The sequence below is a fragment of the Mobula birostris genome, chromosome 16 (genome assembly GCF_030028105.1).
Source record: "Mobula birostris isolate sMobBir1 chromosome 16, sMobBir1.hap1, whole genome shotgun sequence".
NCBI classification, from domain to species: Eukaryota; Metazoa; Chordata; class Chondrichthyes; order Myliobatiformes; family Myliobatidae; genus Mobula; species Mobula birostris.
In genome coordinates this window covers 72121217-72138159 of record NC_092385.1, presented here as the reverse complement: position 1 = coordinate 72138159, position 16943 = coordinate 72121217, and the positions used below count along the sequence as shown (strand labels likewise).

The window sequence follows — 16943 nt, the reverse complement described above, 5'->3', positions numbered from 1 at the left end:
ATAAAGTCCTAACCTGTTCAATCTTTCCCTGTAACTCAACTCCTGAAGACCCGGCAACATCCTAGTAAATCTTCTCTGCACTCTTTCAATCTTACTGATATCCTTCCTATAGTTAGGTGACCAGAACTGCACTCAACACTCTAAATTTGGCCTCACCAATGTCTTATACAACCTCACTGGAACATCCCAAGTCTTATACTCAATACTTTGAGTTATGAATGCCAGAATGCCAAAAGTCGCCTTTACAGCTCTGTCTACCTGTGACGCCACTTTCAGGGAATTATGTATCTGAACTCCCAGATCCCTTTGTTCCTCCGCACTCCTCAGTGCCCTACCATTTACTGTGTATGTCCTACCTTGATTTGCCCTTCCAAAATGCAACACTTCACACTTGTCTGCATTAAATTCCATCTGCCATTTTCTGGCCCATTTTTTCAGTTGGTCCAGATCCCTCTGCAAGCTTTGAAAGCTTTCCTTGCTGTCCACAACGCCTCCAATCTTAGTGTCATCAGCAAACTTGCTGATCCAATTTACCACATTTATTTGAGATACAGTATAGAACCAGCCCTTCCAGTCCTTTGAGTCACCCAGAAACCCCTGATTCAATAGCCTAATTGTGGGACCAATTAACCTACCCAATAGGTCTTTGGACTGTAGATGGAAGCTGGAGCGCTTGGGGAAAAGAACCATGCTTTCCACAGGGGAGGGCGTTCAGTCTCCTTGCAGATGTATGCCTGAATTGAACTTCCAACTCTGATGCGCCGAGCTGTAATGACATCATACTAACTGTTATGCTACTGGGACGCCCTCTCCCCAGTCCTTTGACATTTTCTGAACCTATACCTATTACTTCAGTTAGTAATCTTTTGTTGTTACAACCTCTAAAGTAGTATGCAAGAGCATTTTTACATCCATTTGTTGCTTTTTTTCTTTTCCACAGCTGTGCTTTGGCAAAATATTAATTCAAGTTGACATCTAATTCTAGTCTACTGGCATCAGAGAGTGAGAAGAACATTTCATGTGTTAAAATGAATCCTGTTTAAGGAGCAACTGATTATCAAGTATAATTGACCATTGCAAGAATGTTGAAAGATATTCTTTGCTGGTTATTCTTTATTGGAGTTTGTGTGTTTAACTGGTATTTAAACTTTCGCACAAGGCCTGGATATTCCTACAGTTTTTATTTGCTAGGTCAAGTGAACTTTGCCAAGTGAAGATTATTCTATGGTCTAAGAATTTGATCTTCAAAATTCGAAGTAAATTTATTATCAAAGTACAAATGTCACCATATGCAACCCTGAGATTTGTTTTCATGTGGGCATACACAGTAAATCCAAGAAACAATAATATCCATGATAGATCTCATCCAAAATGGAAAAAGCAAACTTTTTAAATACCAAAGAGAAAAATATATATAAATAATATATATCAAAAACAAGAGATGAACAGTCCCTGGAGAGTCCATTAATGGGAACAGTTAGTGATAGGACGAGTGAAGTTATCACCTCTGGTTCAAGAGCCTGACTGTTGAGGAGCAATAACTGTCCCTGAACTTGGTGGTGTGGGTCCTGAGGTCCCTGTACCTTCCTGATGGCAGCAATGGGAAGGGAACATGGCTTGGGTGGTGGGGGACCCTGATGATGGATGCTGCTTTCCCGAGACGGCGCTCCATGTAGATGTACTGAATTGAGGAGAGTTTACTTGTAAACTGGGTTGGGCTGTATCTGCTGTATCTGTAGGATTTTTCATTCAAGGGCAATGGTGTTTCTATTCCAGGCCTTGATGCAACCAGTCAATATGCTCTCCACTATATATACATCTACAAAAACTAGATGTCATGTTGAATCTTTGCAATCTTCTGAAGAAGTGGGGGCACTGCCATGCTTTCTTTGACACTGCACTTGCATGCTGGGCCCGGGACAGATCCTCTGAAATGATAACACCAAGGAATTTAAAGTTGCTGACCCTCTACACCTCTCTTCCCTGATGAAGACTGCATGAGGACCTCTAGTTTCCTCCTCCTGAAGTCAATAATCAGCACCTTGATCTTGCTGACATTGAAAATCTGTCTGAGATTTTTGCTGTGGCACCAGTCTCCCTCCTATATGCTGATTTGTCACCACCTTTAATATGGTAAATATGGAATTGGAGCTGAGCTTAGCCTCACAGCTATAAGTGTAAAGCATATAGCTTAGTGGTGCAACTGCATTGAAGGAGATTTTGGAGAAGATGTTGGCAATCCGCCATGACTGGGGTCTGCAAGTGAGAAAATAGAGGATCCAATTGCCCAAAATGGTCTTAAAGCTTATTGATTAGTTTTGAGGGGATGATTATATTGAATACTGAGATGTAATCGATAAAGAACATCTGGATGTATGCATCTTTGCTGTTTGGATGTTCCAGGGTTGAGTTAAGTGCCAATGGAAATGACATCTGAAGTGGACCTGTTGCTCTGGTAGGCAAACTAAAGTGGAATCAAGTTACTTCTCAGGCAGAAGTTGATTTGTTTCATCACGAATCTCTCAAAACTTACAATGGATGTAAGTGCTACTGGACAATCGTCATTGAAGCAGTTTACCGCGTTCTTCTTGGGCACTGATGTAATTGACCTGCTTGAAGCAGGTGGGTACCTCAGATTGCCGGAGTGAGAGGTTAAAGATATCAGTGAGCACTCTTAACTAGTAGCAGCTGTCATTTGGCATTTGGTGTGGTATACAAAGGTGTAGTTGCTGCTCTGATCAAAGTTTGATCGTTTCTGGGGCAATAGTGAAGAAATATCTTTAGTGGTAGGGTGTAACCAAGATGGCAAGGTGGATGAATGGCTGGGTAAAGAAGAGAAAAGAATTGTGCAGTTAAGTTCCAGTACCCTGGAATGAAATCAGATAGTTTCAGCCATCATCTGTTGATGTTATGTCATGTTGATTGAAGTAGAACAAGCTCAGGTTTCCCAAGATGATATGTGTGAGGTTAAGTGGACAGCTGCTCTTTTAAAACCTCCAATACTTTGATATCACATCTCGTGGGTTATAAGCTGAACTGGCAGTAATACTTGTAAGTAATTCTTGTGCTGTGAGTCACTTAAATCTAAAATATTGCTATGTCAAGGTAAGTTATCAATTAATTTGATGGAATGCATACTGTTGCATGAATTTTGTTACTCCATTGCTGTTTGGTATAGTTCACCTATATGCAGCAAGTGTTGGTAGGAAATAGACTAGACGTTTTGCAATTCAGTTTTATTACCATTTAGTAATATGCATAATGGCTGAATGTTGCAGTGCCTGCAGAAGACTCTGGAGATCCTGATGATGCAGGAATTACTCAATTCTCTCCTAATAAAAAGAGCGGAAGGCATTTGCTATTTTTGCACGGTTTTGACAACATGGTTCAGAAGTAGTGACTTATGTCTTTACCTGTTTTCAGTTTGATTTTTCAAATGAAATGTTAGGTATTCTTTTCTTCAGTTACTGCTGACCTAAGTACTTCTAAGCATTTTTTATGTTTTATTTTTGGATGTTCAGCTTCTGCAGTACTTTGTTTTTGCGTTGACTTTGCTGCTTACTTGCTGCGTTCTGGATTCGATACCCTGTGTATCCAGTCAGTGAGATAACTTTATGCCAAAGCCATTTCGGCACCACTGATGGATCATGTGATTTTAAATATATATATATAATATTTTATTTAATTAATTTATTTAGTGATACGTTGTGGAATAGGACCTATCAGCCCTTCAAGCTGCAGTGCCAACAACACCGATTTAACCCTATCTTAATCATGAGACAATTTACAATGGCCAATTAACCTATGTCTTTGAGCTGTGGGAGGACACTGAAGGACCTGGAGAAATCCTGTGGATCCCACGACGAGGACATACAGACTGCTTACAGATGACACCAAAAATGGCTTCCAAACTCCGCCTGAGCTGTAATCGTGTTCTTCCTTTTCCCTCCTTCAACCTTCTCCCTCTTATCCGTGCAATATACCTACTGTGAAGCTTGTCTCTCCTCGCGTGTTTCATGCAACTTTTTTAGTAACTATTTAAGAACACAGCCTGTTCCAGTTCATATCAGCAGATACGATGAACTCTGAGAAGTATCCATGTAAATTATTCGAAGCAGTAAACATTCGGCCGACAATCTTTTGCTCTGTTGAAACACCGAAAATGAAAAATTCTGCCAATGTCAGAATCAGGTTTATTATCACTGACATGTGACATGAAATATGTAAACTTAGCAGCAGTAGTTCAAAGCAATACATAATATAGAAGAGAAAAAAATAAATAAGCAAATCAATTACAGTATGCGTATATTGAATAGGTTAAAAAAGTGCAAAAAAACAGAAATGCTGCATATTTAAAAAAAATGAGGTAGTATCCAAGGGTTCAATATCCATTTAGGAATCAGATGGCAGAGGGGAAGAAGCTGTTCCTGAATCTCTGAGTGGGTGCCTTCAGGCTTCTGTATCTCCTACCTGATGTAACAGTGAGAAAAGGGCATGCCCTGAGTGCTGGAGGTCTTTAATAATGGGTGCTGCCTTTCTGAGATACTGCTCCCTGAAGATGTCCTGGGTACTTTGTAGGCTAGTGCACAAGATGGAGCTGACTAGATTTACAACCCTCTGCAGCTTCTTTCTGTCCTGTGCAGTAGCTCCCCACCCCACCCCATACCAGACAGTGATGCAGCCTGTCAGAATGCTCTCCATGGTACATCTATAGAGGTTTTTGATTGTACTTGTTGACATGCCAAACCTCTTCAAACCCCTAATGAAGCATAGCCGCTGTCTTGCCTTCTTTATAACTATATTGATACGTTGGGACCAGGTTAGATCCTCGGTGATCTTGACACACCCAGGAAATAAAAACTGCTCACTCTCTCCACTTTGATACCTCTGAGGATTGGTATGTGTTCCCTTGTCTTGCCCTTCCTGAAGTCCACAGTCAGCTCTTTCGTCTTACTGACATTGAGTGCCAGGTTGTTGCTGTGGCATCACTCCTCTAGTTGGCACATCTCACTCCTGTACACCCTCTCGTCACCATGAGATTCTACCAACAGTAGTTCTATCGTCAGCAAATTTATAGATGGTATTTGAGCTATGCCTAGCCACACAGTCATGTGTATACAGAGGGTAGAGCAGTGGGCTAAGCACACACCCCTGAGGTGCACCAGTGTTGATCGTCAGTGAGGGGGATATTTTATCACCAATCTGCACAGATTGTGGTCTTCCAGTTAGGAAGTCGAGGATGCAATTGCTGAGGGAGGTACGGAGGCCCAGGTTCTGCAACTTCTCAATCAGGATTGTGGGAATGATGGTATTAAATGCTGAGCTATAGTCGATGAATAGCATTCTGACAGAGGTGTTTGTGTTATCCAGGTGGTCCCAATCTCTCAAAGCATTTCATCACTATCGATGTGAGTGCTACCGGGTGATATTCATTAAGGCATCTCACATTATTCTTCTGAGGCACTGGTATAATTGTTGCCTTTTTGAAGCAAGTGGGAACTTCTACCCGCAGCAAAGAGAGGTTGAAAATGTCCTTGGGTACTCCCGCTAGTTGATTCGCACTTGCCTTACCAGGTACTCCATTGGGATCTGCTTCCTTGCAAGGGTTCACTCTCTTTAAAGACAGTCTAACATTGGCCTCTGAGTCATCAGGTGCAGCAGGGATCTGTGAAGTTGTGTTTTCCCTTTCAAAGCGTGCATAGAAAGCATTGAGTTCATCTGGTAGTGAAGCATTGCTGCCATTCATGCTATTGGGTTTCTCTTTGTAGGAAGTAATGTCTTGCAAATCCTGCCAGAGTTGCCGTTTGGAAATAATCCAAAGCAGGAGATCCAGGAAATACTAGGTGTCCAGGGATGCTACTTAATTTAATTTTTCAGGTTAACAAGTTCTGATCAAGTCATATATCTGAGAGATTAACTGTTTCCCCTCTACTGATGCTACTTGATCTCTTGACAATTTCTGATTGTGCAGTGGAAGCTAAAAAAGCTATGAGGATTTGATTCAAAAGTTATATTGATTCTCTGGCAGCCAACTGATAGGAATTAAGTAGCATTTGAGGTCCAAGTTGGAGTTAATGTCAAAGGTAATATGTGCCAATTTTGTTGAATCCATGCAATTCTATGCAAGATCAATCAACTGGACCCTCTTCCAATGCCCTTACTCTGTAAGTTCTTTCAAATAAATTTTCAGCTCCCTTCTAAGTTCTACAATCGAATCTGCCTCTGTTTTCACTGGCAGCGCATGTCAGACTTCAGCCAGTCACTGTATAAAATATTTTCCTTGTGTCTATTTTGGCTCTTCTGGCAATCAGCTTCCATTCTGTAATATATTTGGCCCTTTTGCCACTGGGAAGGGATTTGTCTTGTCAATTTTGTCTGAATCCTCCATGAATTTAATTACCCCTGCTCTCCATCAAATCCTTTGCAGTTTCAACTTCTCCTTTCGGGCAGTTGTTGAGCACCGCAACGCAGCAGTACTTCAGCTAGTGCTGTTGCTGCACTGGGTGACCTTGGTGATGTCTGTTATTTGTCAAGTAGGGTGCCATGCACAATCCTGATTTGATGGAGACGGACATGAGAGCACGGAGGAACATCTGGTGAAACTTCTGAAATGCCTGCTTTGCTGCTGCTGCTGCTGTGTGATCCAGAATCTCTGGAGGGGAAGGCCCCCAGTCCTTGTCTTTGCTTGTTGCTCAGCGGCTGGGGCCGGGTCGAAGTGCTCAGCAGAGGATGGTGCTCGGTGTCAAAGGGCTGGTTGGAGGCTCAAAGTTTTCAGACGGACTCAGAGTTCACTGCGGTCAGGTGCTTCCAATGGTGCTGCATCGGCAAGTTTGCGGCGCTTGGAGGTTCATAGCAGGGAGAGTTTCTCTCTTCTACCGTCCGCATGAGATGATGAGGCTATTGGGACTTTGAGACTTTTTTTTACCGTGCCCATGGTCTGCTCTTTATCAAATTACAGTATTGCTTTGCACTGTTTTAGCTATATGTTATAATTATATGGTTTTGTCAGTTTTAGTCTTGGTTTGTCCTGTGTTTCTTGTGATATCATTCTGGAGTTTTTTAATATATGCACTTCTAAATGACAATAAATGAGGACTGAGTGTCCTCATAATCTAATCCTTAAATGTTACTACTGGAATTAAAGATACTTTTTGAGATGCGGCTTCAATGGTGCTTTATGGAAGTTCAGCTACTATCCTTTTATTGGACACTGTCTCAATTTATGAATTCCCAGATCACTCATACTTTGCTAATCACTCTGCAATATATACCATCACTTTTACCACTGTGCCAGTTTTGATATTTGGCTCACAATTTCCTTCCTTTATTTTACGCAAAGGCAACTGTGTGGTATTGTTCAATGAATATTCTAAGGGCAGAAATTTGCTACATTTGAATTATAGTTAACTTATTGCAATAGACTTTATTAATTCTAAGATGATGAGGATTCCTTTTAGTTCTCAGTGTAGTTTTTAAACAATCCTAAAATTATTTTCCTCAGTTAATCTGTGAAAAGCAAAGTTAAGTGATTTACTAAATATTGGTGCTATTGACAGGATCTTGTTCATAAGCTGCAGGTATTTGCAATCCAAGAGGAATAACATTTTAATTTACTGTAATAACCCATTCTTGATGGAGCCACTTAAATCCTGTAAGACCACTGAATTGCTTTTATTCAAGTTTCAAGTTTCCATGCAGGATTGCAGTTTGGTCTTGGCCCTTCATTCTATTGGATAAAGTTTTTGGTAAAGTTCTGAGGAAATTGGCAAGGCTCCCTGGGTAATCCTGATTTCCTCTAGAGAGGAGAACAAGACCGAGGAAACAATAGTAGTTCTATTTTTCTCTCATTGTATTATTAAAACTCCTTGTTCCTATTCTGGAAATGGTGAGGTTGGAAACCATGGTCAATTTGGGCATATATGATAAAGAGTTTGATAATCTGCTGCATCTATTGCACAACTAACTTTTTTGGAAAACAGCTGGATTTCCTGAATCAAGATTTGCTGCCGGGTTTCAGAACTTTCCAAATTTTTTTTTTTAGAGATCTCTTTGTGGTTTAGACTTTCAGAATCAAGTTTTTGCATAATAGTAATTCATTTATAGAGCACTTTTCATATAGATATAATTCAAAGTAGCAGCTGGATATCTAAACCCTTATAGCTTTAGATATTGAATTTCACAGTTTAGGAGTGTAGTTAAAAAAAATGACGTGTCAATTATCTTTTGAGGGTGATTTTTTAAAAAAATATATATTTTAAGGCATGGGTCCCCAACCTTTTTTGCACCACGGACCAGATTATTATTGACAATATTCTTGTGAACCGGCTGACCCGGGGGGGGGGTTGCCAACTGACAAGAGTACCAGTCAAATATGTTGTGTTTACCCCAAGAAAGACTACCATGACCTCTGTGCCCATGCGTATATGTACTGTATTTTTTTTCTACAAATCGTTTTTGGCGATTCTGTTCAGTGAAACTACACTGTACATACATTATTTCTACTTTATATAGTGTGTATTTATCATATCATTCCTGCTTTTACTATATGTTAGTGTCATTTTCGGTTTTATGAGTTACTTGGTATGATTTGGTAGGTTATTTTTTGGATCTGGGAATGCTCAAAAATTTTCCGGTATAAATTAATGATAATTGCTTCTTTGCTTTACACTATTTCGGCACGAAAGGTTTCATAAGAGTGCTCTACCTTCGCGGGGGAAATACGGGACAAGGGCAGTCCCGTATGGCTGCGGTCCTCAACCACCGGGCCTCAAAGCATGTGCTACCGGATCATGAGGAAACGCTGAGTCAGCTGCACTTTTCCTCACTCCCTGTCACGCACTGTTGAACTTGAACATAGGGTTGCCAGCTATCCCGTATATTGGGCTAAATTGGTTTGTCCCATATTTCCCCTGCTAAGGTAGAGCATTCCTATGAAACCTTTCGTGCCGAAATGGAGTGAAGCAAAGAAGCAATTACAATTACCATTACACAGGTGCCCGCGCAAGGCTTCATGGTCATTGTAGTCTTTCCTGGGGAAGTGTCCTGGGATTTGACTGCTACTTTTGGGAGTGAGAAAGTTGGCGACCCTAACTGTAAAAGACATGTTGAGGTGAGTTTAACCCTACTTGAACACCCCCCACCCCCCGGGTTGGCCGGTCCACAAGAATATTGTCAATATTAGACCGGTCCGCGGTGCAAAAAAGGTTGGGGACCTCTGCTGTATGGGACAAACCAATTTAACCCAATATACAGGATGCCCTGGCTATTGTAGGACAGTTGGAAACCTTGGTGGGGTGGTGTTAATCACGACCGGAATATAGATGATAAGTCAACTATAAATCACTTACAAGTGGCTAATACACTCAATTTCATTTCTAAAAGGGTTTAATGCATTTAATATTAAACACACAGCGCATATTTTCCTCCCATGAATATAGTGATAAGTCAATTATTAGTCACTTCTAAGTCAATAGCATCAGAACATTTTAAGTAACATTTGGATATTAAACACACAGCGCATATTTTCCCCGTATGAACATATAAAATCATTGCAACACACCAATATCGCTGAATCAGTGGGAGCCCTGGGCTTGTTTCCCTGCAACAATGCGGTCCCATCGAGGGGTGATAGGAGACAGCGATACTCGAAGGGGGTTCCTGATGTCCATTCTATTCCGCAACTTAGCTTTCGTTGCATTCATTGCAGAAAACCTCGCTTCGCAGAGATATGTTGGAAATGAAAGCAACGTTTTCAGTGCTTCTGTGGCTATCTCAGGATATTTAGCCTTGGCTTTGATCCAGAATGCCGGCAGAGATGTTATGTCAAACATACTTCTCAGCTTGCCGCCATTTGCAAGCTCAGAGTTGATCATCTTCCCGCGCTGACATGGATGATATATACATAATGACCTCGTGTGCGTTCAAGTTCAACAGTGCATGACAGGAAATGAGGAAAGCTGCAGCTGACTCACCAAATATCGTTTCCTCGTGGCCCGGTAGCACATGCTTTGCGGCCTGGTGGTTGGGAACAGCTGTTTTAAGAGACTGACAGAGACCTGAGAACTCAAACAGGTTAAATATTATAAGAAGTAAGCTTGAGAAATTTAAGGGTGTTCCATTTTTGAAGAAGCTGTGAAATAAGAGTAAACAGCTGGAAACAATTGTAAAGTGCACAGCTCAGTGAGCCCTTGAAGGGCAAAACGGGTCATGTTCAGGGTGTGTCCCATGAGCAGAATTAACATTGTCTGACTTCCTTGTGTGGTTTGAAGTTACTAATTCTGTTGGATGTCTGCTGACACTTGCAGTAACTTGGAGTTAACAATCTCTTAATTTCATGATCACTTTGTAGAAAATTCTCAGTGGAAGGAAGAAGATGGAATAGTTTAATAATATCAGAATAAATAACAATTCTTAACTTTAATTGACATGGAGCATCTTCCTTCAGATTTGCACTTGCCTCTTAAGCAGGAAGCTTCAATATCTTGTCTGGAACTGGTTCAAAATTTGAGTGGCGCGTATCATGTGTTCTGTTTTGGCTGTTGGAGACCCAGTGGCAATCAGTTTGAACAATCTGAATTTAGTTTGTGGAGATAAGTTACAGCAACAAAGCTTATCGTTTGGTGCAACTTAAAATGGTAGTCACACTGAGGTCATAAGGAAAGCTGGTGTAAACTAAAGATCATGGCATTGTTTGGATGCACCATTATTTGAGATTGAAACATAAGTGCTCTGTGGAGCAAGCATTTATCTTCAAATGTGTTATGACTTTTCTTAGTCTTGTGGTACTGTATATCAAGATGAGTATAGCACATGGATGATGGAAAAATGGGGGAGTATGTAGGAGGGAATGTTTAGATTGATCTTAGTACAGGTTTAAAGGTCAGGACAATGCCGTGGGCTGAAGTATCTGTACTGTGCTAAAAATGTTCTATGATTTTTTTGGAGACAAATAGGAGTATTTTGATTCGAGGCTGGTGGAGGAGAGGGAAAAACAAATACATACAGGTGACCCCATCATTATGGGGTGGTTGCATTCCTAAACGTGGTCCATATCACAGTTTTGTATGATGTGAAACAGTATTATCTCTGCATTTGTTAAGAAATGAAGGTCAAAAATAAATTCTTTTCATTTTCACACATATTTTGAAAGTGATTTGTGAATTCCTCAAGGGGGATATTACATTTTCCAAACTGCTATCCTGTGGAGATTGTCTGTTTGAGGTTGACCATGATAGGACCATTTCTCACTTTTGTTCTTTTTGCAGGATGATGCCCGCCAATTGTTTGCGTTGTCTGGGACTGCTGAGGAGCAAGGCATCTTGCCCGAAGACCTGGCAAATGTGATCAGGAGGCTTTGGGGCGACGCTGGAGTTCAAGCTTGTTTTGGCCGATCCAGAGAATACCAACTTAATGACTCAGCTGCATAGTAAGTCTCTCAATCTTTCCCTTTCCTCCTTGTTTGGATTCCTGCACACGGAACCATTCTCAGTAGTTAATTGAGTAGGATGATGAATGAGGGCACAAAACCTTTCAAATTCTTATGTTGCCCTGTCTGTGAAATTCTTAAGTTATATATAAATAATAAAAAATCGGAACAACTTGCAAGGAAATTGGTTTGTCTTTGTAGAAAATGAAGTATTTCAGTTATGTTCCCAAATACTAATGGCAGAAATGATAAGAAATGTTTTATAATATCAGTCTATTGCAGCATTTGCCAAAATAATTATTTTGTATTTGGATTCTAAGCATGATCCTGGAATGAAATAACATTTTAGAGTTGCTTCTCACTGCAGTTTTGTGAGATTAATCAGTAATGGTTATACTTTAATCCTGAATTCTTGTGCTCTTTTTGTTTGATCTTTTCTGACTCTAATAAGTGACAGTAAACTTCAGTGGTTCAGTGGTTTCCAGCAACACGTATCCATGATTCTGATAGTGATGTACTGAATGCTGGTTAGAATTTCTTCTCTTAATCTACAAGTGCAGAGGAATGATTGCTTTCTTTACATTTCTGGGTATAAGAGGCTTCAGCTAAGTTTGTATAAGGAACGATGATTGGACAAAAGCAGACAGTACTAATCTAAAATATTTTACTGAAGCAGTGTGTGATCTCCATCAGATGTCATACAAGATCATGAGTTAGGAACAGTAAGTATATTTCTGTCATTGACTTGTACCTGGCTGGTATCTTGCCAATTTTTTTTTTACAGCTGCAACCATTGGTCTGTGCAGAAATTTTTTACGCAGCCTGAAAACTGTACAGCACTTTGTTTCTAAGCAAGTAGATCAACATATCTTTTATACTTTATATTTTATTGTCGCCAAACAATTAGTACTAGAATGTACAATCATCACAGCGATATTTGAATCTGCGCTTCACACTCCCTGGATTACAAATATTAAATATTAAAAATAGTTAAAATTAGTAAATATTAAAAATTTAAATTATGAATCATACATAGGAAATAGAAAAATGGAAAGTAAGGTATGTTGGTGCTGTAAGCATGGCAACAGTTGCAGGCTGCCCCCAACACAATCCTCGCTGATGCTATTCCAAAAGAAAAAGCGCATCCCAGAGTCCTGAAAAAGGTTGCTGCAGAGATGACAGATGCATTGGTCATGATCTTTCAAGAATCCTTTGATTCTGGCATGGGCCCAGAGGAGTGGAAAAATTCAAATGTCATTCCACTCTTTAAGAGGCGAGGAAGGCAAAATAAATGAAATTATAAGCTAGTTAGTCTAACAGTGGTTGGGAAAGTGTTGAAATCCATTATTAAGGGCAAAGTTTTGGGCTACTTGGAGACTCATAAAGTAAGTCAAAATCAGCATGGTTTCTGTGAAGTGAAATCTTGTCTGGCAAATCTGTTAGATTGATTTGTACTTTATACTTTATTGTCGCCAAACAATTGATACTAGAACGTACAATCATCACAGCGATATTTGATTCTGCGCTTCCTGCTTCCTGGATTACAAATATTAAATATTAAAAATAGTAAAATTAGTAAATATTAAAAATTTAAATTATAAATCATAAATAGAAAATAGAAAAATGGAAAGTAAGGTAGTGCAAAAAAAAAACCGAAAGGCAGGTCCAGATATTTGGAGGGTAAGGCCCAGATCCGGGTCTGGATCCGTTCAGCAGTCGTATCGCAGTTGGAAAGAAGCTACTCCCAAATCTGGCCGTATGAGTCTTCAAGCTCCTGAGCCTTCTCCTGGAGGGAAGAGGGATGAAAAGTGTGTTGGCTGGGTGGGTTGTGGCCTTGATTATCCTGGCAGCACTGCTCCGACAGCGTGCGGTGTAAAGTGAGTCCAAGGACGGAAGATTGCTTTGTGTGATGTGTTGCGCCGTGTTCACAATCTTCTGCAGCTTCTTTCGGTCTTGGACAGGACAACTTCCATACCAGGTTGTGATGCACCCTAGAAGAATGCTTTCTATGTTGCATCTATAAAAATTAGTGAGGGTTTTAGGGGACAGGCCAAATTTCTTTAGTTTTCTCAGGAAGTAAAGGCGCTGGTGGGCCTTCTTGGCAGTGAATTCGCTGGGTTGGACCAAGTCAGGTCATTTGTGATATTGACCCCGAGGAACTTAAAGCTTTTGACCTGTTCCATTTGCGCACCACCGATGTAAATTGGGTCGTGCGGTCTGCTACTCCTGAAGTCAACAACCAATTCCTTCATCTTGCTGACGTTGAGGGATAGGTTATTTTCTTCGCACCACGTCACCAGGTTCTTAATTTCCTCTCTGTACTCAAACTCATCATTACCCGAGATACGGCCTACAATTGTGGTGTCAACAGCAAACTTATATATTGAGTTTGAAGGAAACTTGGCTACACAATCATGGGAGTACAGTGAGTACAGCAGGGGGCTGAGTACACAGCCTTGTGGGGCACTGGTGCTCAGAGTGATTGTAGAGGAGAGCCTGTCCCCTATTTTTACAGCCTGGGTCCTGTCTGTGAAGATCCAGCTGCAGACCTGAGTGCTCAGGCCCAGATTCCGAAGCTAAGGAATCAGTTTATTTGGAATGATGGTATTAAAAGCAGAGCTGTAGTCAATGTTTGTAGTAGTAGCAAGCAGTCCTGTCATTTACATGGTTTTCAGAAGGCATTTGATAAGGTGCCACACATAAGGCTGCCTAACAAGATAAAACCCTGTGGCATTACAGGAAAGATACTAGCATAGATAGAGGAATGGCTGACGGGCAGGAGGCAGAGAATGGGAATAAAGTGAGCCTTCTCTGGTTGGCTGCCAGTGACCAGTGGTGTTCCTCAGGGATCTGTATTGGGACTGCTACTTTTCACATTGCTTGTCAATGATTTTGATAGTGGAATTGGCTTTGTGGCAAAGTTTCCAAATGTGATGCGAAGATGGGTGGAGAGGTAGGTAATGCTGAGGAAGCAATGCAATTGCAGCAGGACCTGAACAAATTGGAAGAATGGGCAAAAAAGTGGCTGATGGAATGGTGTTGGGAAATGTATGATGCATTTTGGTAAAAGGAACAAAAGTGTGGTCTATTATCTAAATGGGGAGAAAATTCTAACTTCGAGAGGCGCAAGGGGACTTTGAAGTCCTTGTGCCAGACTCCACGAAGGTTAATTCACAGGTTGAATCTGTGGTAAAGAAGGCAAATACAGTGTTGACATTTATTTCAAGGGGAATAGAATATAAAAACAAGGTGATAATGCTGAAGCTTTATATGACACTAATCAGGCCACAGTTGGAGTATTGTCAACAGTTTTGGGCAGCATAACTGAAAGGATGTGTTGTCATTGGAGAGAGTCCAGGGGAGTTTCACGAGGATGATTCTGGGAATGAAGGGGTCAACGTGTGGAGCATTTGGCAGCTTTGAGCCTGTATTCTCTGGAATTTAGAAGAATGCATGCAAAATTGAGGGGCGATCTTTTAGAACAGAAGTGAGGAGGAATTTTTTTTTATATAGCCAAAGAGTGGTGAATCTGTGGAATGCCCTGCTACAGACTGCAGTTGAGGCCAAGTCCATGGGTATATTTAAAGTGGAAGTTGATAGATTCCTCATTGGTTGGGGCATCAAGGGGTATTGTGAGAGGGCAGGGGAATGGGATTGAATTGGATCCAGGATCAGCCATGAATGGCAGAATGGACTTGATGGGTTGAGTGGCATAATTCTGCTCGTGTCTTATGGTCTTGTGATTTGATTGGACGCAAAATATACTTTTTGCTGTATGTTTCAATGTTCATGTGACAAAGCTAATGTTTTTTATATGCATTGCATGGCAACATGGTTAATTGACTAAGAGCTATCTGACCCTAGCACCCAGAAAAATAATTTTCATTGTAACTACTGTCAGTGTTCTATAATTTAGACATCTCCCATGCTAAGTGGCTGTTGCATACCTGGCAATGTTTTCCTATCATAGATCCTGCACAAAATACTACTAGTTGAGGTGACTATGCATCTTCCACGGCGCAGATAAAACAACTCCAACTCAGCAACAAAATCGCATGTACTCGGTCACTTAATTAGGTACCTCCTGTACTTAATGAAGTGGCTACTGAGTGTATGTTTATGGTCCTCTGCTGCTGTCCCCATTCGAATTCAAGGTTCTGCATGTGTTGTGAGTTCTGAGTTACGCTTGTGCACACTGCTGTTCCAATGGGTGTTTAATTGAGTTGCTGCCATCTTGACAGCCTGAACCAGTCTGGTCATTCTCTTCTAACCTCTCATTATCTTCCACTCACTGGATGTTTTTTGTTTTATGCACCATTCTCCATAAACTTGAGACACTTTTGCTTAAAAATCCCAGGAGATCAGCCATTTTGGAGAAAATCAAACTTAGCACCAACAATTTTTCCACGGGTCAAAGTCATTTAGATCACGTTTCTTCCCCTTTCTGGTGTTTGCTCCGCACAACAACTGAACCTCTCGACTATGTATGTGTGATTTTGATTTTATGCATTGAGTCACTGCCACTTAGTTGTCTAAATAGATGCTGTATTTGTATTAACATACAGGTATACCTAAATAGAGTGGTTCCTGGGTGTCCGTCAAGAAAGAAGATTTGACGAAAAAATTACTTTGCAGCTAATTCTGTGAAAATGAATTGCATTCTCAAAACTTCTGACTTGCTAATTATGTAAGGGCAAATTACTATCACCCAAACTGCTATAACATGGGATCTCTTGTAAACGAATGTGAACTGAAGTAACTGCTCAACCTCAGCGGTTACTTTTCCCTGAGCCTTTATTTTGTCCAGAAAATCTGGCTGCCATTCCAACAAGAGAAAATCTGCTGATGCTGGAAATCCAAGCAACACACACAGAATGCTGGAGGAAATCAGCAGGCCAGGCAGCATCTATGGAAAAAAGATCAGTCAACATTTCAGGCCAAAACCCTTCAGCAAGACTTTCACCCTGAAATGTCAACTGTACTTTTTAGATGCTGCCTGACCTGCTGAGTTCCTCCAGCATTTTGTGTGTGCTGCTGCCATACCAATGTTGTGTTGCACAAATATACCTTGCAGAGAGAATAAGATGGTGAATAAATTACATTAAGTACACTCATCACTCTATAGGCATAATTTTCTGACCTGGCACTTAGGCCATTTAAAGATGCGTCTTGCTCATAGATGAAGAATCTGACTGCAGGTCCCAACAAAGGATTGCATGGATTGCTGAGAAGATCATTAGAATCACTCTTCCACCCATTAGAGATGTTTATCAGGAGCTTAGCATTATCAATGATTCCTCCCATCCGTTCAGCAATCTCTTTGATCTCCTACCATCAGTCAAAGGGCACTGTAGCATTAGGACAAGAACTGTTAGGATGGGAAATGGCTTTTTCCCACAGGTTGTGAGATTACTGAACTCCCTGCCACCACCCAGGACCCATCATGTATGAAAGAGCAGTAGTGTTATAATGTTTACTTTTTAACTTGTATAGTATTTGCACCTTATTTGTTAATTTA

General features: G+C 40.7%; 1 protein-coding gene across 1 annotated transcript in view; it reads left to right on the top strand.

Moving 5' to 3' along the window:
• The window catches only part of LOC140211217 (guanine nucleotide-binding protein G(i) subunit alpha-2), a 321281-nt gene that overhangs the window by 158588 nt on the left and 145750 nt on the right, over positions 1-16943 (top strand). Inside the window, exon 4 of the mRNA XM_072280827.1 lies at positions 11265-11425. Coding sequence (XP_072136928.1) covers positions 11265-11425 — 161 coding nt within the window. The remainder of the gene's footprint in view (positions 1-11264; positions 11426-16943) is intronic.